Source organism: Phalaenopsis equestris, unplaced genomic scaffold (genome assembly GCF_001263595.1).
Source record: "Phalaenopsis equestris unplaced genomic scaffold, ASM126359v1 Scaffold000511, whole genome shotgun sequence".
NCBI lineage: Eukaryota > Viridiplantae > Streptophyta > Magnoliopsida > Asparagales > Orchidaceae > Phalaenopsis > Phalaenopsis equestris.
The window spans coordinates 3,420,566-3,444,177 of NW_018164951.1; the positions used below are offsets into that span (position 1 = coordinate 3,420,566).

Sequence of the window (23,612 nt, forward strand, 5' to 3'; positions counted from 1 at the left end):
AGATGAGGACAGGCGTAGCCAGAGTCTTAAGTTGAATATTTTAATATTTCTCCTTGTTGTTGTACTTGTATTTGTCCTTTTTTTAGTTCTTCTGGTACTCATTAAGTTGTGAGAACTGTATGGTATCTTTTAGAACTGATCTGTGATTATCGTATGTTTCTGCACTATATGTTTCTTTTCCAACAATAAGCTATTCTGAATAAGCTGCCCCAAACAGTTTTGATTCAAACAGGGGCATGAATGTCATTTAACCACCAATAAGTTGGTCTGAATAAGCTGCCCCAAACAGCAAGCCAGATTATTCTGATAATCTGCAGATTATCAGATTATCAGAATAATCTGCTTATCAGCAGATTATAAATAATCCACAGCTGCGCCAAACAGACCCAAAGTTTAGGTGTTAGATATGTATATAGATAAGACTTACGTGGTATGTATGTAAATGCACCAAAAATAACCCCAAGAATATCAGAACTTACGTCTTTTTCCCCTTTCCCCAAAACATGGTACCAAAGAGAAGACCGGTGACAACTGTTGAGAAGAACCGGATGGCATTATACTGTGGATTTCTCCAGTAAGACCAATGCTGTTTCCAGAAGCAAGCGGTGCATTGAGTTACAAAATTCTGGGCATACTTCGTAGAAAAAGTAAGGTCCATAGAACCTGATTTTGGAATGCTTAACTCCTTGATGAGCTCTTGATTATTCCTGTTATGCAGGAGAAACATGAATTCAGTGAGAAGGACATGGATTGATTTCCTTTTGTGTGTGTGTGTGTGTCTGTGGTCTGTGTGTGTGTGTGGTGTGTGGTAGCCTCATTAACATTTTTTGTAATTGAGGTAGAAGAGAGGAGAGAGAGAGTGTGTGTGTGTGTCTTGTGCCCACGCACTGAAGGAAAAAAAATGATACTATGACCTGTTTGAGAATAAGTAGCATCTTACTGGTAAAGAGGGGAATGGGTATAAAGTTCAGCAAAATCCACGTTAAGCTGAGCTTCAGCCAAAGGGGAACTTATCTCCAGCATCCATGTGGCAGGATTATAGCCTTCAGTAATTTTGGGGACCCCTGGAATTGACTGAATTTTATGGGTAAGTTGAAGGTATCAGGGTATAAAATGTATATGTTGTCTGTTAACATTAATCATTCAGAATGCTGTTACTATTAATAATATCTTTCAGACGAAGGTGTTGAAAAACAAATATTCTCTGGCCATCTTAGAAGAGAAGTATTGTTGCAAGAACAGACCCATTAAATTTATGCTTAAATTAGTAGATAGTTAAAGTAAAAAAACTTTCGATAACAAATGAAAAAATGCAGCAAGTATTCTTGAAATAAAAACATACTTCAAAATACTCTATAAGCTTGGAAGATTGATGCCCAAGTTCTCCAGCATATATTAATTGTCCACCCCTTTTCATTAAAAGTAACTGAAAAAATAAAATAAAATAAAATAAAAAACATTATTGTCCCTCAGAATGCTATCCAATGTTATTACAGTCATAGGATTGTCTCATTAAGTCCAAAAATCAAACCTCATCAAAAGTTTCAAAAATATCTATGCTTGGCTGATGGATCGTGCACACCACTGTCCGTCCAGTATTGACAGTATTCCTCACGGTTCGCATAACAATTGCTGCAGCCCGGGCATCAAGACCAGATGTTGGCTCATCCATGAAGATGATGGATGGGTTCGCAACCAATTCAACTGCAATTGTAAGCCTCTTTCTCTGTTCGGTCGATAGACCATCCACTCCTGGAAGGCCCACTAAAGCATTCCTCAACAGATTAAGCTCAACCAAGTTCGTAATCTCTTCTACAAACATCTACATAAAGTTTTCCGCATGTTAGCTATGGCCATTTGAAATTCTATATTATTACAAATAAAGATAATCAAATTTGCAATTATAATTTTCAGTTAATTATGTTGTATGATATAAAAACAAGCGATAATAAGCGATGAAAAAAGCATCACAAATGGAGATAAATTATGATTCTACATCTACTGCATAGAGGTACTGCAAAGTTGTATCATACAGCTTGCAACATAATAAAGGCAGAACTTTAAGATGAAATAGCAATTCTCAATCATTAAATACATGAGCTGGGGATTCATTATTGATAATTGAAAAACAAAAAAAAGGCGTCAAAATGATCCCATGGGGGGTCATTATTTTAGTCCCCGAATTTGGAAGTGTCAAATGGGTTCACTGACTCTATGGGTTGAAATTGTCTCGAATAAGGATTATTTTGGCCCCCATTAAACAGTCTGATAACAAATTTAGCACTTCAAAATACATTGGGACTAAAATGACCCAATATAAATAGCCAAGGACTCTTTTGACACTTTACTCGTGAAGATGCCTCAAAGAACGTTATTTCCATTGCTTATTTGTTAGATCGTGCCATCAGTATCTAAAGAAGAAAACTACACAGAAGAGTAAAGGACATGAAGCAGAGTTACCTTTCTAGTTTCAAGGTCTATTTCTGGGGAAAGACGAAGCCAGGCCGAGTATGTCAAGGATTCATATACAGTAACATGTGGTGAGTGAATGTCATTCTGTTCACAGTAACCACTGACTCGAGCAAATGTTTCTTGCTTTTTGGGGTATCCCAAAATATTTATGGTTCCTTCAATATGCCCTCCAGTTTTTCTTCCAGCTAATACATCCATCAGTGTAGTCTTTCCTGCTCCACTCACACCAACTAGAGCGGTTAGGATGCCGGGTCTAAATGCACCACTCACATCGCAGAGCAGTTGAAGCCGTTTTTCTCCAACTTGTTTTTTCATTTCCTACAGCGAGAGAGAGAGAGAGAGAGAGAATATGGTCAAGGTTAACATTATTACCGTAAATATAGATTGACAATTTACATGATACCACAAATTCAATTGGTGGAGACTACAACCAAACTTCAATGTTAACATTCATTGAAAACGTAAGTTTTATGCGTTTAAATAAACAATTTGAAAAAAAAAACTTCTAATTTAGTTGTCATAATGTTTTTCTTAAGTACGAGTTTAGCTTTTTTGTTTTCTTTTCCAAGTTTTGGTAAAACATGCTGATGTTGCCACATGAGAAGAGATGATGTATTTATGATCTAAGTTCATTAGATTTTCTCATATTAATTTCTTGGGACTATTGCTGAATTCCTTAGTTTAATTGGGCATGGATTTTTTGGCTCCAGAGGTTCTCCGCTTTTGGGAATTATATCACCGTGATTAAATATTTTAAAAAGGGGTCTGTTAAGATCCAAGCTTTTTTTGATATTTTAGCTTCTATACTTGCAGCTAGGGGTGTAATTGAGCCAAGCCGACTCGGGCTCGGTTCAATAAGTGGCTTGTGGACTGAACTCAATGAGCTAACTTGCCCTCGTGAAAATTAATCAATATAAAATATATTTAAATGAAATAATATTCAAAATTTTAACTTTAAGTTATTAAATATATTATAAAAAATGATATTTTATATTTTATATTAAATGATTTTTTATTATATCCCATATTTGCTTATCATATTTATCATTTTAATATAACACTAATTTGAATTAATATTATTTTTTTTATTATTATTCGAGTCAGCTTGTGAGCCGGTTTGAACTCGTAAAATAAAGCTCAAGCTCAAGCTCGAGCTTAAACTTGATTTATTATTCAAGCTTGAGCTCAGCCAAGGGCGGCTCGGCTCGAGCTCAACTTGGCTCATTTACACACTTGGGGCTTTTTCTTTATCTAAAATGATGAAGCTTATATTATTTTGCAATTTACTGATTAAATGGGACAGTAACTTTCTTTCTTTTTCTTTTTTTTTGTTGAGCATTTACAAAAACAACACCCAATTCTTATGTATTTACTTATGTAACTTTTATTTTTAAATTTATAGCACCCAAAAATACCTAAAAATATATCATTATTGTAACTTTCAAAAAACAAAAGAGCCCTTATCTTGAATAGGTATGGTGACATATATATAAAAATTGAAGTATAGATGTAATATATGTAAATACATAATAATGGAGTGGTATGTATGTAAATCTTCCTCTCTTTTTTTTCCCTTATTTGTGGCTGTAACTCGTTGCGGTTGTTGCGCTTACTGGATTCTTTGGATTCGATAGTCATCTATTTTCTGGCTCTAACAATTTTTTGTTTTTGGTTATGATATCGCCATGATTACGCTGCACCAATCGGGCTACAATTGTTATCTAGGTGTATTCAAAACTGTAGCTGTAATATTCCATTAAATTCCGGTTCACCGGGATCGGAAATGGCGAATATGAAAAGTGTGGAGTCGAAGGATAGAGCAGAGAAGGGGAAATCAAAGCGGCCAAAAAAGTGGTAGAACAGGGTCAGTTTAACTCCAGTAAAATAGAGACGAAGAAAGGAGGCGGAGACGACACACATTCAGAGAGCGAGACATCTCTTGTGCTCGAATCAGTGAGTAGGACAGCGTGGGAAGCCGAGCATGGGCGAAGTAGCAGAAATCGTGAGACGATCCGCTTCTGCAAAGGGCGACGCTCGAGCGACTCGTAAACGAGAGGAGCGGAGTAGGAAATCAAGCCAAGGGTGAGCACCGACTGGACAAATGAGTGAGGCGAGAGAAGTGAGCAAACTCATGCTAGCATGCGACGATCTCGAACGCTAGCAATTTTAAGATGGGGGCTCGACTGTGCCACGCGAATGAAACATGCACACTCAGAATCACGAGCATGAGAGGGAGACGGCATCACTCATCAGCAAGAAATCTATCAAATCTGAGACAAAAAGGATAGGGTTGGCAGGCGTTTCATGCGAAGGAGAAGGCTGAGCAAAGGATTTGACAGAGATTAGGCGTCGAGGAGGAATGGAGCGCAATCAAGCATCAACAAGGTTTAAGGTTATGATTTTTATTTTAAACAAGGTGAAGTATTATAAATTTTCTTGAATGGTCAATCGGATAATAAACTATCATTTATTTTGTTTGATTAACATTTTTTTTACTTTTTTTTTTTTTTTTTTTTTAAAATTTTTTTTCTTTTTTTTTTTTTTTTGGTATGTTACTATAGTTTTTATTTGATTAGCATTTTTTTTAATGTTGTATGAATCTTCACAATCTTTTGATAACTAATCATATTTTAAATTAATATTTTTAAGTGTAAATTTTATATTTAAAATAAGTGATAGAAATTACAAATTAAAATAGGATTTCATTATGTTTCCAATCGGTAATCTCAAGCTCGGGGGCCAGGTGATGATAATAGCTTCTTAATCATGTCCCATTTTCATCGTATGGACATATCTTATTATGCAATTTTGTAATTATTTGGTTTTGTAGCTTAATGTTCCTACAAATCTTTTCTTATTCCACACTAAGCACGTTATGTTTATCAAGATTCCTATTCCACGAAGCGATAAACGGCTACACGCATATATTAACTAGTGCAAGGGTCTACAAATTAGGGTGTTATGAACTATGTAATGTCTGTCGACATGCAGTTCTCTTGTACCCTTTCAGGTCTTTGGTTTGCAAGCTTTGGGGAGAAGTACATCTATGTAACATTCAATACCCATAGCTTGCAATCCTAAACCATTTTAATTGGAAACATGCAAATTAGTCATAGAAATTTCTATCGTAACCATGCACAAAACTGAAGAAATGTCCAGAACCTCAGAAGAACGAGTTTACTTGCACGTACTAAAAGAAAAACGCCGCAATAAAGAAATCTCATTTGACCAGGAAAGTGCTCATTCAATATAGTAAATGTAACTGAAAGAAGTTGCTGAGAGGTCATAGATTAATGTCGAATAAAGAATTGACTTACAGAAGGCATTTCCACGTAATAGTTAACATGGTCAAATGCTAGAGAAAGAGGCTGGAAAGGCAAAACCATTCCTCGTGTAACTTGATTTTTCACGCTTCTGATTCCGCTAGAATTCTTCAGAGTTGTTTCCATTTCCACATCTAACCAATTAGAAAAAGATAATGAGTCGTGGCTACTAAGTTGTTCTTTTTGATGTTTCAAAAGAAACTACCACCACACCCTATGAAATCTCTTCCTTATCAGCACAATCAATTACAGCAATTGATTCGGGAAAATAGCAATCTTCTTGTGAAATAGCAATTCTGGAGTTGATTAATTGGCCAAAATATAATCTATCTTACTCAAAGGGCCTGGATTCAAATAAAGTGCAATCTTTCGCTTCTTATGTTTTTTTTTTTAATTAATTTTTATTCTAATGCAAAAATCATCAGTGCAATTGAAGTAAAGGAAAATTTACATACAAACCACACAATTCCTTTGTATTTACATATCTAATACCTAAAGATTGATGTTTATATTTATAATACTGTGGTGCAGTGAACCCATGCATTAAAAGTTGTATTTCACTTTTAAAACTTAGTATTAGTATTTTTTATGTGATATTAAAGAATTATGTTTGTAAATATGAAAGTTTAGGTGTTAGATATGTAAATACATATGAATTGTGTGGCATGAATGAAAATGTCTCTTAAATGCGGCATATAAACTATTCAGCGGTTTAGAAGTCGAGTCAAATCTGAGCGCCGTGCGCACCTGCAATATTAGATCTAGCGGATGATTCGATTCTTTCTGCCACTCCGGTTAAATCTGCCGTCGGTGCTACGTGGTTCTTTTCCGCACATTCTTCATTCTCACTTAAAATGATAGCTTTAGAATTCTTAATGGCTACAAATGCAAAAAAAACAAAAAACAAAAACAAAACAAAATAAAGAAAAAAAACGGAGTTATACACCTGTGGCAATAAAGTGACTAATAGAAAGATAATATACTTACGATTCAGATAAATCAATGCCAACAGGAAGCAAATATTAAACAGAAGAGTATATCCAAAAAGGACTCCAATAGAAATCCAGTACCAATAGCCATTTACAAACATGGCTCTTGACTTGAGAATCGCCTTTCCAATTGTTGATTCATTTATGATGATGGCATTATTTGGCTGAAATAAAGACAGAATCCAAAAATATCAACATAGAAAGCAGAGTTTAAAAAAGAAAAACGAAAAGGCATTTAGATACATACCACCCATTTCTTATGAATTTACATGTCAGACACCTAAACTTCAATTTTTAGATTTATACCATCCAGATCTTTCATGTCTCATAAAAAAATACCCCCATTTTTAGTCTTAAGAATTGAAGTGCTCCTTCTCATGCATAGGAAAGGTGGCATGTATGTAAAATTTGAGGTTTAGGAGTTAGATATGTTAATAAATAAAAATTGAAGGTGTGTATGTAAATCTTACCAAAAATAAAAAGTAAAAAAATAGTAACAATCTCCTGGAGGGCACCAAAAATTTACCTTGCCCCATCTAGGATCGAGAAATTCATTTATGGCAATGGCATTTTGTCCGTACATCATTGGAGAGAGCCAATAAGCCCATATCCACCATGGTTGAATATCATCTGTCCAGACAACGACCAAAGATGAAATGATGATTGCAATACCCTATTCACAAACTGTACAAAGTCTATTAGAAGTAAACTTATCAAGTTCTTGGTTTCTTCCTAGGGAACAAACAATTAATTTAAAAATAAAAAATAGATGTTCATGAAATTATCTCGTTACCTTTGGAGATAACAAATCCTCCTAGAACAAAGACTACAAGCAAGGCAAATACTCCGAATGTGTTAGCTATGACCATTGTTCTTCCAGATGCAGCAATGAACCGAAAGAGGCCAAGCGACATCTGGTGGACAGAGAAGTATGCCAAGAACTGCCGGAAAAACCTGTTAATGTTAGGAAATGCCTACATAAGAAACACAATCAATATTTGTACAGGTTCAGTTTCTTTAACATACATAAGCAATATCAATAACACTACTTATACATGCAATAATATACATTGATACAAGCGCCTATAAGTTTGATATCATATTGATATATTGTTCTACATTCCAAGAGCTGAAGAACAGAATCAATAGGGTAATCCTTTGCATCAAGAATGCAACAAAAACAACTACGAAACCGCCAAAAAGAAGTCTGGCACCAAAAAATAAACAACGTGTTTACCTACTAGCCGCAGGTGCAAAACCAATCCCATAGTATGTAATGAGTATCCAAATTGAAGATTCAACTAGAGAAAGGGGAATCTTCACAATGACATATGATAGCACAAATGCCCAAGGAGGATAAAACAAGAAATCTCTTTGTTTATAGAACACAGGAAGTCTGAAAATTGTCAAAGCTAGCTCTGCCATACCATTGAACATCATATTTACTAAACTGAAGAATAGAGCACCATAGTAAGTTCCACCATCAGAAATTGTTTCATGGTGCATATTGGTTCTCAAGAACAGAGTCATGGTTATCACAGCCATAATTGTTAACTGGGAGATCTTAAATATGTAGACAAATGAATTGCGCTTCATCAGTAACAGCTCCTTGTCAAAACATGCCTTGAAGAGCTCCCAACTGGACATGCCATACTTCTTTGTAGCCAATGCAGCGGGATGGACTCTGGATTTATCAAAAGGAATTTCAAGCTCTTCCCCAATATAAAAAGTCTTAAAAGAATTGGAAAATTCAGAGACAGGAACATAACGGTAACGTTGGTCTTCCCTAAACCAGTATTGCTCCTGATCCCTTCTTGATGTGACCTCTTGAAGGAAGTCTGCAATTCCTTTTCTTTCTGGGCATTTAAAGCCCATGAACTCAAAGAACTCTAGGATGTTCTCACGGGGTCCTTGATAGACAATCTGACCCTCAGACAACAGAATAACATCATCAAAAAGTTCAAATGTCTCAGGTGCTGGCTGAAGAAGAGAGATAAGCACTGTTCCATCCATGACATGCACCATCTGTCTAATGAACTTGACAATCTGAAACGTGGTGGAGCTATCAAGTCCAGTTGATATTTCATCCATAAATAGTGCCCTTGCAGGCCCGGCCAACATCTCCCCTGCCGAAAGAAAAATCATATAGCGTAAATTATTTAGGATAGACAAAGTAGCACACAAAGGAATTTTAGGGATCGACCACATTATTCTCACGTATTTAATTATTGATAAAAATATACGTATTAGTAATAGTTGTTCCAATATATCTATTCAGATGTACTTTAAAGTTATTTTTAACTTTAATTATTTTATAAATAATTGTTAAGAAACAATAAGGAAATATCTTTAAAATGTATAAATTAAAATTTGACCAGTAACCTTCAATTAAGTTTTCATGACATTATAGAACATGATAAACTTTAATTAACATGATTTTTTATTTCTTTTATGAAAACACTAAGTAATGAAAATAAAAAGTTAATGATATAACTGAGATTCCTGAAATTTACATAGGTGAATGCGAACTCATTTCTCAGAACGCGGTCTGAAGTTTGGATGATATAATTGAGTTTGGTAAGTAACTATGAAAGGGAAATGGATTTTACCCGGTAGAAGCAACCAATAATCCTGAATATTTTTTCAAGTTATAATATAATAAACTCAAATTTACATGTATTACGATGTCTTTAGAGTATGCCTAAACTATTTAATCATCATCTTAATCTAATCACAATTATTTGGGGTCAGTCATAGGAATAATCTTCCATACATGTTTAGTGGCGTAAAAGATCATAAGTTCAATCTGTACATGGTTTTTACATCTTCTAACTACATTATCATCGACCTACAACATTTCAATACCATAATTTCTTATTACTTATAAATATATACTTATGGAGATTCTACCAAACATTGTGCATGTTCAAGCAGCCCAAATTTATGTTAAACATCTTATCTTCAATTAGTATTATTCTCAACATTTCTTAAATATTTTATTTCCAATTTTATTATTCATAATTTTATCATAGATCAATATTAATTTTTCTCTCTCTCTTAAATTAATTGTTAATGATTTCTTGTTTGATCAAAGCTAAAATGTTTGCATGGTCAATCTATTTATTTTTATATACCATTAAAAATTTATTATATTCTTGTATCTCACAATACTACTAAGCTACAACAAGCCAACACATAAGCTTTAACTATGAGAGTTATATCCTCATCTAATTCTCACTATCTTATATAAAGGATCCAATATATCTGAAACTATCAATGGCAGAAATGACTTTATCATTAAGCAAAAACTGCTAATAATTTTTAACTTTTCATCCGCTAAATTATAATTCCTCACAATAGATCATCTTTAAAGAATACATTAAATAAAATTTTCAATACCAAATGATTTTTCTACACCCATATTTCATTGCTCTACCTCCTAACTTGAATAACTTTTTAAAAACAATTCTTCTATAATTATTTTATCCCTAAACATTCTTTTAATTATCAAATACAAACACCATGATCCTTAAGCTCCAAATTTGGCATATCTTTGCCTTTAAGATTGCATTAGTTTTAATTAACTAAACTATCAAAATACTTTGTTGAATCTCAATATGTGTCTCAGATAAACCTAAAACATTAACTTCAAGTGTGATCTTTGAAGGCAACTCAATTTTACATTTTTAGATAATTCTCAACAAGTGTCTCATAAAAACCTAAAACATTAACTTCAAGTCTGTACTATGAAGACAACTAAATTTTACATTTTTAGATAAATCTTTTGTGAGCTCTTACATTTTTTTGTATTGCTCTTCTAGGAAAGAATATTTTTTTAAAATTTCTCAATAAAATTTTAATCATTCCTTAATTTCTTCAGTTCAACTCATTCTAAACAAATGAATTTGGTTAAAATATCTAAATTTCATGCTTTTTTTTATCAGCTAGCATATATTAACTCCATAAATTTAATGATAAGAAGCGAAATAATTCTCAGTAAGTGTTTTTATAATGATGTGATATTTGAATCAAAGAAGCTCAAGATGGCCAAGACAAACTCCATACAATCATAGAGTTCAAAATTTCATCGATTACATCTATAAAGCTCAAATTAAAATTATAAATTATTTTTAGCTAATTATATTTATAAAAATATAATAAATATTATTTTTAAATCATATATATAACCTAGAGCTTGTTAAGGAATTTTGACAAAATTCTAAACTAAATTTTATTGACATTATAATTCTTATTATATTCGTTCAATTATAATTAAAGTATTTTCATTCATCTATTATTGTAAAATCGAATTTAGTTTTGAGCTTAAATTAATGCAAAATCACATAAAGCTTATTTTTATATCTCAATTCGATTCAATTATCTAAATTCTACAGCCACAAATTTTACTAGTTTGTAGTGATGTTTTGATTACTAATTTCTTTTTTCTTTTAATTTAATCTATTTAAGATAATATAAAATATATCAATAATTTTAATGAAGTATACCTACAAGCTTTTAAGGATTCATGACTTCTACCATAATGACATTCAACCATACAAAGCTAATTTATTATTATTTGTGTTGTATGGAGATTAGGAATGTTACCATTGTAATTATTTTAAACATTACATAAATTAGTGATAATCTTATAGAGCCGCAGGAATGATTTTATATAAATGGCAAATAAATATCCAACTAATTATAAAATTAATTTTGGAATTTTTAAAATAATTTAAGATCAATAGAGTATATACATATCTCAATTTTCAAATCATCAAGACTAACAAAAACTCTGTGAAAATCCCTCATAACTCATTCTCCCATTCTTATCAAAAGTAAAGCTTCAAGTGCTGATTGAAATTTCTTTTGAGGTTGAGAGATACGAGCAAGATCATTTGCAAGCTAAAGTTGTACAATGATTGACATTGCTTTGTGAGATCGATTTGATTTTTCAATAATTTTCCTACATTGTGTTAGATCTGTTGTGAAAATTGAAGCGGAAGAAAATAAGAATCGACACAAAATCAGAAGAAGAACACAGAGTTTTAACGAGGTTCAGCAAAAAATTGCCTACGTCCTCGGGAGCGAGCAGCGTTTTCACTATTTCAGAGAAGTTACTATACATTCCATAGGGTTACACATATATATATAGACATATACAAACCCTCAGATAAAATTACAATCACGCCCTCGCTTCCCCCAACCCACTTTATTCCAAGAGACACTCCTTTTCACCAGAGATACACCTCTTCACCAAGAAATTCTAACTCCCTATATATGAGTCATACCTAACAATTCTCCACCTTGGCGAATATCCAACACCTTAGGAGATATGCATCACCCGGTATATGCGCCTACCAAACAAATCTCCACCTTAGTGAGAGAAAATCCCCTTTAGGAGAAAATCTCCACATTGCAAATATCCAATACTTTAGGGGAAAAAATCTCCACCTTGCGAATATATTGCCCCTTAGGAGAAATATCTCATTGAGTTTTTTATACCAAAGTGAGTTCGGCAACCAAACCATCTAACCTGGCTTGGTCAAAGTTCCTATTGCATTTTCACCATATGATTCAACAGAGCGTTCTCCACTTGCAACTGTACTCCCTATCAATTTATAGATGTTACCTACAGTGATCTTCCATTTCATCACAGTCAGTGCACCCTTAACAATTCTGATGGTTTTTCTATCTTCATCTGCCTTAAGAATGAAACCATTTCTGTGTAGAGTGCCCAAAGAAATCAAATTCTTCTTCAACTCTGGAACATGTCTGACATCACATAATGTTCTAACAGTATCATCATACATCTTAATTTTGACTTTACCAATACCAGCAATATTGTAACGTTTATTATCACCCAAATAGACTGAACCAGAATCAGATAACTTGTATGAAGTAAACCACTCCCTGTTAGGTGTTATGTGAAAAGAACATTCTGAATCAAGAATCCATCCATCCTTTAACTGAGTTGTTGTAACTGAAAGCGCATCACTATCACTGTAATTTGTAGTGTCACTCTGCACCATATTCACAGCCCTGGAAGATACATCACGAGTCTTCTTCTTGAGCATTGGACAATCTCTCTTCATAAGTCCATGTTCCTTGCACTTAAAGCAACGAATCTTCTTGCCTTTAGGCTTTGACCTAGAACTTTGCCTTCCAGAATTCTCCTTCTCCTCCTTACTTTCACGATCCTGATTAGCCTTAGCATATAAACAATTACCATGAGAGTTTTCCTCTGCATTTTGCTTCCGTTGGTTGTGAGCCAACAATACTGCAGTAATCTCATTAATTTTAATTATTTTTTTCTCATATGTAAGAATAGTTACCAGATGTTCATAAGAAGTAGGCAATGAACACAAAAGAATCATTGCTCGGTCTTCATCCTCAATATTCATATCAAGCCGTGTCAGATCCGTGATTATTTGATTGAAGACATTCAAGTGCTGAACCAAATCAGTGTTTGCCTGCATCTTCAGCCCATACAGCCTTTGCTTCAGATACAATTTATTCGTCAGAGATTTGGACATAAACTGAGATTCCAATTTCTTCAATACTTCTCCTAGAGATTTCATATTCATAACATGATACATAATCTCATCTGCCATACATAAACGTATGGTACCTGCCGCTCGAAGTTGTAACTCTTCACAATCTTCATCTTCCATATTATCAGGTTTCGTAACCCGCATAGCCTTCAAAATTCTCTATTGTGTTAACAAATCTTTTACCCTTGTTTGCTACAATTCAAAGTTCCCGGTCACATCAAACTTCACTATCCCGAATTTTGCTCTCTATTTGAAATTTAATCCTGCACCGTATTTTCCTGCCTTGCTTCAAAAACAAAAGAAAATACTCCGCAAATAAATTCAAAGAAACCTGAACTGAAATTTTCCTTGTCAAATGCAACAACTATCCCGTCAAATGCAGCAACTATCCCGCGATTCTTCTGTGATTCGTGAATCAAATTTTCCCACAAAGCACTTTCCTATTCGTACCAGTACCTTGGCCAATTGTTGTTTCCGCGAACCACGAATCCCTTAGCACCTGTTTGAGGAATACCTCCACAAAACTCCTGTTCACGAAATAATCGTGTATGCTCGCCTCCTGCACCCTGCCGAACTCCACCTGTCGCAAAATCTCCTAAGACGAACCGACAAATTTAACTGGTCGAATTCCTCAGATTTTCCGCAAAAACAAGGTTCATGTTCGCGGTGGACAACCTCTGTTTCTAAAGTATTGTTTAACCAGCCGAACTCCTCGCGGTACTGCAAACTCTTGTTGCTAACACGACGAGCGCAATTCTTCCTTCCTGCAACAGCAGCGAACTCCCACCTGTTCGCAAAACCGACGCAAAGCGAATCCGACGCAACTCCTTCACCCGACTCGCCGAACTCTGCGTCGCCTGGTCTGCCGCGATTTGATTCTGTGTCGCGAACGCAAGCACTCCTTCAGTTTGCGAACGTCGATGGACGCATGCGAACTCCAACAGCACGCACAGAACTCCCTCCAGCGGTTCGCCCCTTCCTCTGTGAATTTTCAGCGAAGCACTCACGCGAACTCACAATCTGGTCTGATCTTTCTTCCCGTAGAAAGATTTGCTTCTGCCTGTCGCGAACACTTTAACGCCGAACCTCCTGTTCACTTGAACGAGACTCTGATACCAATTGCTATAAAAATTGAAGCGGAAGAAAATAGGAATCGACACAAAATCAGAAGAAGAACACGAAGATTTAACAAGGTTCGGCAAAGAATTGCCTACGTCTTGGAAGCGAGCGGCAGTTTCACTATTTCAGAGAAGTTACTATACATCCCATAGAGTTACATATATATATATATATATGTATATATATATATAGACATATACAAACCCTCAGATAAAATTACAATCACGCCCTCGCTCCTCCCAACCCCCTTTATTCCAAGAGACGCTCCTTTTCACCAGGAGACACCTCTTCACCAAGAAACTCCAACTCTCTAGATATGAGTCATACCTAACAAGATCAAGTAACAAACTCTTTTTTTTCTTTTTCGTATTCTTGCTTTGAAAGCGTACAACAAAATTATTGTAATCTAATTTTGCATTTAGGTTGTGAAAGTTTTTCCAACCACAGTTAGTATATAGGAGATATATATTTGCATAGTAAAATCCTAGCCATGGGTGTGGCAAGAGCCGACCCACAGAGAAATTAATTTGTGCGCTTTATACTTTATTCTTATCTTAATTTTTTTTAACTTAAATAAAATGGCAATTCATTTTTTTTTTAGTACAACAATTCATCTGTCTTTTAAGTTAACAATCACATAATGGATGCCAACTATTTCAAATTTACATATAATATATGACAATTTTTTTTATAAAGTGACAGTAATTAGAGAGAAATGTTTGAGTATTTTTCATGTCAACATTTATAGAATTTAAACAAATTCGAGAAAGCATCTAATAGAAAAAATATAAAATAAAAAAATCTAATTAATTATGAAATAAATACAATAGCTAATAAATTGATAATGACATAGTAGCCATCCCACAAATCAATGAGGTGATAGAAGAAGAGAAAGAAAAGAGGGCACAAGTCTTGGCAAAGGTGGGTCCCTACTGACACAAATCACATATGCATTTCACATAAAGTTATTTTAATGACTACTTAACAATCATATCATCTATGTCATTATTTTTAAATGAGAATTAAATTTAAAAATGATCAAATATTTACATAAACACGACTATTAAATCATATTGTCCAACCATTTTATGCAATATCCAAGTAACCAAATATATAGGGTTCTGGTGTTAATTAAAGTGCTTTTTCTACAGCAATTCTAGCTGCTCGTAACTATTATTCTTCGAACAATATTTCTACTTGTTACCTTTAAAATCACAAAATTTTTCTTTGTAGTTTCTTTGTACCTCCAGGTTCTACTATTAGGAATCCTTACAAACACTAAAAATCATGAGAGAAAAGCTGTTTTTGGCTGCCTAAATTGTCATCAAATTCTCATGAAGCGTTGAAAAAGTGAGATACACTTGTAAGCTAGTTCCTAATTGGCACTTGGAAGATCCTTGATGAAATAGAAATATTGATGAACAACAATTAAACACAAGATGAATAACATAAAGAATCATGTTGAATATTTTCCTATATGTTAAAATCATTTAAATCCATTTTCTTGCATTTTTAAATTACTTTCAATATATGTGCTGCAATAACTTACCCGTGGTCACGCGTTTCTTTTCTCCACCTGAAATACCTCTTCGCATCTCATCGCCAACAAGAATATCCGCACATATATCCAACCCAAGTACCTATTTTGTGGCGTTTAACAAAATCATCATTACTAATGTGCATTGCCACTTATAACAACATGATCACATATAGATAAGAAACAAAAAACTACAGAACATACCTTCAGAATATAGTCAGTTCCTAAGCTAGTATTTTGTCCTTCCACAGCAACTGCCTTCATAAAGGCGTCAATTTCAGGGTCTGGTTTAATGCCTGCATCTCTCTCTCTTCTTGATAACTCTGCCATTAGTTCATATCTAGTTCCTACACCCAAGCACCGTCCTGAGAAATTGAAGGTCTCCCTAACTGTCACCTCACCAATGTGAGTATCATGCTGACTGATATAGGCACTAGTTCTCTGTGGGAAAAATTCTGATAATTCATGACCACAATATGTGATTTTACCAGAGACCTGCTTCCAATGTAGTAGTTAGTAATCTAAGCCACATTTGCAACTAAAGTTGACTGATTTTTTCAATTTCAGGATACTAAAAATATCATTCAAACATGAATTAAAGAAGAGAGAGAGAGAGAGAGAGGGAGAGAGAGAGAGAGAGAGAGAGAGAGAGAGAGGGGGCGAGGGAGGGGGAGAACAAATTGCATGTGAGCAAGCTCAAGAAGACAAACTTAAACGACTAACAGATAGCATTCTTTCAGAGGAAGCCTAGAAGGGACCTACGCTAAGCTTTTTCTCAATCTTTCCAGCAAGAGCTAGAAGAAGTGTTGTCTTCCCTGAGCTTGGCGGTCCAAGAAGCAGACACATCCTGAAAGTTCATTTAAAAGCATGTAAGCATAATTTTGCACAATTCTGATAAATATTTAAAATCATAAAAGATGCTCTAAAATCCTACATAGGTTGATTAAATCCAAAAGAAATATTTCATTGTAACATAGTTTCCGTTGACTATACCATGCCAAAAAGAAAATCATTATTTTAGAATCTTGATTAAGAAGCTGAAAGCTTCTTTATTATTGTAATCAAGATGTGCTTAGACCCCCAAAGAAAGCACAATGCACTAAAAGCTTAAGTTGAAACAAACTACTGAGAGCCACTTCTTGAACCATAAATGGGATTAAGTGTTACCTATAGGAGTCACCTCTTGAATCTATAGAGATGACCGCTATAATCTCATATGCATGGTAGATGATTCTAGATTAAGAATACCGATGAGGACATAATACTTAAAAATGGGAAAATATAAAACCCCTAGTGTTAAATGAACTTGAAATGTTAAGCATCAATGTTTATTTTTGTGTAATAGTTGGAATTTCATAGAAAAAAAAAATCAAGTTAAATGTGCCGCATGGGAGCACTCTCAAGATGGATGATCGTAGTTAATTAAAAATTTAAATATTATAATTGTGATTTAATCAACTTGTAACAGCTTTTTCCTTCTTGGTAAACACAAATGATGTCAAAGTGTTAAACCAACATAAAGATGAAATTAAGTGTCATACAGAAGAAAATAATATGTCATCAAAGTCACCTCTTGAACCCTGAATGAAACAAAGTGCTGCAGGATGATACCCACCTCTTGAATTTGTATAGATCACCTCTAGAATTTTATTTGTATGGTAGATGACTTAAATGCAGGAGATTGTGAAACCCTTCGAGTTGAATGAAACTAAATTCTTAAACATCAAGACGTCTTTGGTATAATGATTAAAATTTCATCAAAAATTTCAGTTAAATGTGATCGCATGGGTGCACTCTCAAGTGGGTGAACTTCTAGGAAGTTACATTAATGAGACAAAATCATGATGCTATTAGACCGAAGTGCCAAAGCGAGCAATATTTTGATGAGTGAGAGATTGAATTGTTACATGTGCACGCGCACAAACACACACACACTAACTCTATGTAAGTGCAAGGAGTCTGATTGATGTGGTATCAATCTCAACAGCACTAGTCAATCTGTTCAACCTCATCTCTCTATAGAAACACTATAATCAATTCGTCTCTACAATTCCAATCCTATCTTCACCTCAAGACAAGACCAACCACGTCTTCAAGCCAAAGTGTTTGTTTGGCTGCAAGTAGGATTTAGTAAATTTTGTAAATATGAATTTAGTAATTTCGTAGGAGTTTAAATCCTTAAAACTATTTGGTAAAATGAATATTAAATACAAATAAATCTTGAGAAACTGCTTGACACTTATTTAAGGATTTAAGTATTTTTATTGAAATATAAATTTAATGTTACATATTAATGATATAATTATTAAATCTAATTTAATTTAATTGTTATCTATAATCATGCTACTCAATAATTAATTATTCATTAAATTAATAAATCATTAATAAGAATTTTTATAAACTAATTATTTATTAATCAAGTCTTAACAATTATTAAAAAGCAATTGATTAGTCATTAGTTATATTATTTAATAATTAATTAAATTTTTGTTATACCAATTAAATTTTAAATGAAATTTAACTTTTATTAATTAATTACTAAATAGTTACATATCATGTCTATACAATTCTGATTAATTTGGCAATATATTCATTAATTATTTATTATTAACTTATTAAATTAACTTAAGGAATACATTTGTAGATGCCTTAATAGAATATATATGATTGACGGAATCACTCAAATATTGTTTTATATCATAACAATGATTTCCTATATAATGATGAGAATTCTTTTTGCAAGAGCATGAAGTCCAATTGATAATCGCATCCGACTTACATCAACCAATGAAATCAACGAATGCCCTCTTAAGATACCAAAATTAATGGATGGATTCATAGATAAACTCAAGCTAATACCTATTGCATCAATGGATGAACACAAGAAGCACGATTAAAAATTGTTAGAAAAATCAATATTGAGAACAAAGTAGACTAGCATTCATATTTTTATCAGTCTGCAGTGCTGAAAAGATTAAAAAAACTCGTCTTATCTGGCCTTCAACCAAACATAAGAGAGATGCTCGACAGGCTTTACCGGTCTCTCACCTTGATGGCTTTAGGATTCCACTAACATTAACAAGAATCTTGTTCACACTTTTCTTTGACCGAGCAAATCGAATAAAACCAAAAATTCCCTGCGTGGCACCCAAAATTAAAAAAAATTAGGTTAAATCAGTGAAAATTATCAAGACAACAAAAAACAAATCACAAGCTCACAGGCTAAAAAATCTGACAAAATCCACTCCGACAAAAACTGTAGACACAAGTTATGATCAAATTGTTTCTGGGTTTATAAAGAGGAAACAAATGCTAAAAATAAGCGGGACAATTGCTAAAGAAAATAACAAGTTTAGTACGCCGTAGAACAAAATATGTCCTAAAGATTTTAATAACTGATAATATTTCCGATACACTATGTTGCTAATTTGCCTTTCAAAGAACCATGTCATCTGAGTTGTAACTTCTTTTTTAATGTCATCTAATCTTGTTTGGGTTGACACCCAGAACTCAAACAGAAAATTTGAGAGAAACGAGCGGATTTCTGTAAAATAATAGTACCTCTAGAATATTAATGGTAGCATTCAACAGAGTAGGAAGCGCTCTGCTACCAACATAAGCATCGGCCTCCACCGATAAATTCTGAAACCGCACTTCAATCTTCGGAAGCTCAAGGCCAACGCTGCATCAATCAAGACAGGAAATCAATTCAGTCCCAGTAAACATCACCATAAGCAAAGCCGTAAGAAACAACAAGAGCAGAGGATTTTGGAGCCCAAACTGGTTAAATCGATCTCTAAGGCGCTTCAAGAACCGCTCATTATCCTCCTCCACAATCTTCATAATCCGGTCAACCAGAATCTTTCTCTCCTGAATACCGAGCTTCTTGATATCAACCTCACTGCTGATAACCTTCCCGTCGTCCCCGAACTGCTGCAGAATCCCTTTCCTCATTCGGTCGTAAGTAGGAAGCTTCTCAAGTGCCGCCCACTTGAGATTTTCTTCATCGTCCACCTCCGTCGTGCTCCGGCGGAAAACATCAGTGGGATCGCGAAAGCTGCCGGACATCCAGCTCCGGCGGCTGCTGCTGGTCACACCAGAGTCATCGGCACCAATGCCGAGGATAGCAGCCATCTTGAAGAAGCGGCAGAGCGATTCCACGGGTCAGGGATCGAGTAGCATTGCACGTCGATGGTTTCAGGTAGTGGTTAGGGTTCCTCAGCGGAGAAGAGGAATGGGGACGTTTTTATAGTCGTGGAAGCCATCATGCCTACCTCTTTCTCCTTCCCTCGCTCCCCAGCAGCTTTAACTGCGTGTGCATTTGGATTTCCTTTTTTGTATTTTTAAATTTATGCGGTTCGACCTTTGAGACGGGAAGCTGGAGGAGATCGAATGAATGGGAATTTCTGTGGGGAACGTCGCATGCGAAGTTTTTTTAGTAGGCTTTTAACTGGGTTACAGTGGCAAAAGGTTTCGTTAAATTTACAGAAGCTAGATACGAACTACGGACCAACTATTTACACCTACATTGGTAAGAAAATGATACCGTGTCGCGCTCGCGCACATATTGACACGGATAGAGTTCCGTCACCCCTAACATGTATCCCAAATTTAAAATAATTTAAGATAAATATATCTAACAATAATAAATATGGGAAATAGAATTAATATGTAATCACAAATTTATTATCTAGCATGAATCTCATAGATAATTTTTTTAAATAATATTTAAATTTTGATTAAAATTCATTTATAACTTTAATTTCAACAAACTTAGTCTTTGACCAGCTCAAAAGGACGGACCCAATGATACCAAAATTAGTTCAATATTAGTTAAATCAAACTCAAGCTAATTATGAATCTGACAAGCTTATAGTCAAATCAAGTTTCTCGGTAAGGCGAATCTAAAGAGCCCAAAAACACTCAATTCTCATATCATTATGACATTCAAATGTTTTTCAAATGTCATCCGATTGAGGGAATCTTTTTGGCCCGTCTGATAGAGTGGTATGAATTCTTTAATTATAAAGAGACATCTCTCAGACTGTAAATAGAATCATTTCATACCCCCTATTAAGAGTGTAATTAGACTTGAAACAAAAAAAGACCGGAGTTTAGATATGAAGCCGAAGCTTACCATTGTTTATGCATTGAAGATCTGACGCTTGCAGCGAACAACCACTGCCAACCACCACCTGTTGGCCGCCGTCGACCACCATCAACTGTCACCCTCTCCTTGTAGTGAAGTTCCTTTTTAAAGTCACAATATGTGTTATAGAATCCCAATATACATTGTGAGACACTGAAACAACCAGCAGAGGATTAATATGTTGTCTAATATATTGTGCAACAATGCAGCCTGAATATTGTTCAACGACACACCCCCAACGATGGTGTAACAATGCATCCCATATGCGGTGAGACAAAGCCTCCCGAAGATTATCTAACAACACACCCTGAATTTAGTGCAACAATACACCCCAATGACGATATATAACACCCAACATATATTGCAATGACACCTCCCAAAAATGGTATAACAATACACCCCGAATATGATGCAATGAGACATCACGAGGACGGTGTAACGATGCACCCCGAATATAGTGAAACAATGCACATTTAATATAATGCAACGACATGCGTCAATAATGGTGTAACAACGCACCTCACATGTGATACAACGATGCCCCAAAAAAATGATGTAACAACGCACCCCGAATACGATGCATCAACACACCCTGAATACAATGCAATGACAGACTTTAAAGAGTGTGCAACGACACACCATGATGATAGTGTAACAACACATCTCACATATAGGGGCGCTCTCAAAACGGTGTAACACTGAACCTCGAATATGATGACTTTCTCTGGGCTCATAAAGCTCCCTTTTTTACAACATTCGACTTTCGTCTCTACAACATACGGTTGTTATCACAGCTCGTATAGCTCCTGACTCCATCCTCTGCAACCTATGAACGTAATCACAGCTCATCACTATGACCAACATGACCAACTATGTGTCTAGCTCACAGCCCGTGCATCTCTCGACTTTGGTCAACGTCATCACAGTTCACCACTATAGAATATCTGACCTACGTGGCTTATAACTCGCGACTTCGGCCCTTATGGCCTCTTGATGTCATAACAGCTCGTCAATATGGTTTATGTGACCAACTACAACCTACGTGGTTTACAGCTCGTGCAGCTTTCGACTCAAGCCTTTGCAGCATATGAACGTCATGACAACTCAACACTACAACCTACATGACTAACTACAACCTATTGGGCTCACAACTCATATAGCTACCAACTCCAGTCTATGCAACCAATCAATGTTATCGCAGCTCACCAATATGACCTACATGATCAACTACGGCCTAAGTGGCTCACATCTCATGCAGCTTCCCACTACGATCTTTGTAGTCAACAAACGTTTTTGAAGAAACCATCTACGATTCACACGACCAACTACTACCATGACTTTTAACTATGTCATATATGACAAGTTAGCGTTACAACCACCATCTACAATATTCATGGAGGACTAGTACCTCTATAGCAATTGCATACGACCATTGCAATATACTATCATCGATAACTACATTCATTACGACCAAACTATAACTATCATCGATGAATTACTGTCGTACATTTTTCATGACCAACTTTGCCATGTTATAAGTGTGAACCAAGTATTAACATTTTGTTACTATATAATCAATAACTAAAAAGTAAACACACATGTGGTGGGGCTTAGTGAGAAACAAACATGAGTTATGGTACAAAGAAATGTTCTCCCTTAAATATCTCATAGAATTTATACGCAAAGTGACAAATATTAATAAGAAAAACTTTAGAGGTTGCATCACTTTGGTGGAGCATAGTCCATAATTTCAATTCTCTTAACTAAGCTAGAAGTAGATTAAAGTCTTCTTTGTTCTGAATGTGATATGACTTTTCATTCAACACTTATCTCTTATATGTGAGTTTCTTGCTATGATTTATAGGCTTTATGCTTAGCTCATTGGAGCTTTGAATGAGCTAAGCTTATTATTTAAATTTACTACCATCCCTCTGGTTGAATTTCTTACATTTTTTTTTTTTGAAAAAAAAAATCCTGACTTAATGTGTATTCTTGTTATAATAATGATATTATAATATTAAAATAAATAAAAAATTAAAAATAAATTACAGCAATTTTATTTAAAATAATCGTGGTGCCAAATAGTTGTTAGGGTAGTTTATTATGTTTAATTACTTACAAAATTATTAATCATCGCATAAATTATATCTAAATCATTTTATTGGCAATAACTTTTTTTGTCGAGTTTGTGTAGGAAAAGTGATAGAGGAATTATTTATTTAAACCATGAATGATCAGCACATTCAGTGCTTTAAAGAGCTAAAATTAATGAGCTTGATTTTATAAGAGGGTGGTGAGACGAGCAATGCTCTATGGCACTGAATGTTGGCCTTTAAAAGAGAAGCATAATACTAATTTAAGTGTTGCCGAGATGAGAATGATTAGGTGGTTGAGTAGCTTTACACTTAGAGACAAAATGTGAAATGATTATATCCGTGATAGGGTTGGTGTAGCCCTAGTGACAGACAAAAT

General features: G+C 34.6%; 1 protein-coding gene across 2 annotated transcripts in view; it reads right to left on the minus strand.

Moving 5' to 3' along the window:
- The window catches only part of LOC110028476 (pleiotropic drug resistance protein 2-like), a 30,509-nt gene extending 10,076 nt beyond the window's left edge, over window positions 1-20,433 (minus strand). The window contains exons 1-17 of one of the 2 annotated variants that reach the window (XM_020730335.1): window positions 19,773-20,433; window positions 19,553-19,673; window positions 19,040-19,128; window positions 16,754-16,838; window positions 16,196-16,486; window positions 16,004-16,094; window positions 8,022-8,910; window positions 7,578-7,738; window positions 7,311-7,414; window positions 6,783-6,948; window positions 6,543-6,674; window positions 5,790-5,929; window positions 2,461-2,790; window positions 1,532-1,822; window positions 1,343-1,426; window positions 941-1,074; window positions 480-707 (exon numbers count right to left, since the gene is read on the minus strand). In XM_020730335.1, the coding sequence (XP_020585994.1) occupies window positions 480-707; window positions 941-1,074; window positions 1,343-1,426; window positions 1,532-1,822; window positions 2,461-2,790; window positions 5,790-5,929; window positions 6,543-6,674; window positions 6,783-6,948; window positions 7,311-7,414; window positions 7,578-7,738; window positions 8,022-8,910; window positions 16,004-16,094; window positions 16,196-16,486; window positions 16,754-16,838; window positions 19,040-19,128; window positions 19,553-19,673; window positions 19,773-20,125 (3,689 nt within the window). In that variant the 5' untranslated portion in view covers window positions 20,126-20,433. Of the gene's footprint in view, window positions 1-479; window positions 708-940; window positions 1,075-1,342; window positions 1,427-1,531; window positions 1,823-2,460; window positions 2,791-5,789; window positions 5,930-6,542; window positions 6,675-6,782; window positions 6,949-7,310; window positions 7,415-7,577; window positions 7,739-8,021; window positions 8,911-16,003; window positions 16,095-16,195; window positions 16,487-16,753; window positions 16,839-19,028; window positions 19,129-19,552; window positions 19,674-19,772 lie in introns of those variants that run through there. The other variant, XM_020730336.1, reaches the window with a different exon arrangement.
- Window positions 20,434-23,612: the final 3,179 nt, after the last annotated feature.